This window comes from Merops nubicus, unplaced genomic scaffold, assembly GCF_000691845.1.
Source record: "Merops nubicus isolate BGI_N331 unplaced genomic scaffold, ASM69184v1 scaffold19793, whole genome shotgun sequence".
Lineage (NCBI taxonomy): Eukaryota > Metazoa > Chordata > Aves > Coraciiformes > Meropidae > Merops > Merops nubicus.
Window position 1 is genome coordinate 29,366 of NW_008599812.1, and position 289 is coordinate 29,654.

General features: G+C 62.3%; 1 protein-coding gene across 1 annotated transcript in view; it reads right to left on the reverse strand.

Annotated features, from left to right (window-relative positions):
• DBH (dopamine beta-hydroxylase (dopamine beta-monooxygenase)) overlaps positions 1-166 on the reverse strand; it is a 14,999-nt gene extending 14,833 nt beyond the window's left edge. The window contains exon 1 of the mRNA XM_008937531.1: positions 5-166. Coding sequence (XP_008935779.1) covers positions 5-166 — 162 coding nt within the window. The remainder of the gene's footprint in view (positions 1-4) is intronic.
• Between the last annotated feature and the right edge of the window lie 123 nt (positions 167-289).

The window sequence follows — 289 nt, forward strand, 5'->3', positions numbered from 1 at the left end:
GCGCCGAGCCCGGCAGGGCCACCACCAAGATGACCAGGAACACCGCGACCATGGTGAAGTACATGGAGGCCACTTCCCGCAGCCTGAAGCTGGGGCAGGGGCAGGGCTTGCTCCCTGAGCTCTGCATGCTGGGCACGGCTGCACCCACCCGCCCCGCCTCGCCCATTTATGTGCTGGCCCTCCCTGGCAGGCTGGGTGAGTGAGACTCTTTAATTGCATTTATTGGTTGGGAAATCGGTTTGGTTTATTGACCACCTCCCCCCCCCCCACCTCCTGGCCAAACCATTGT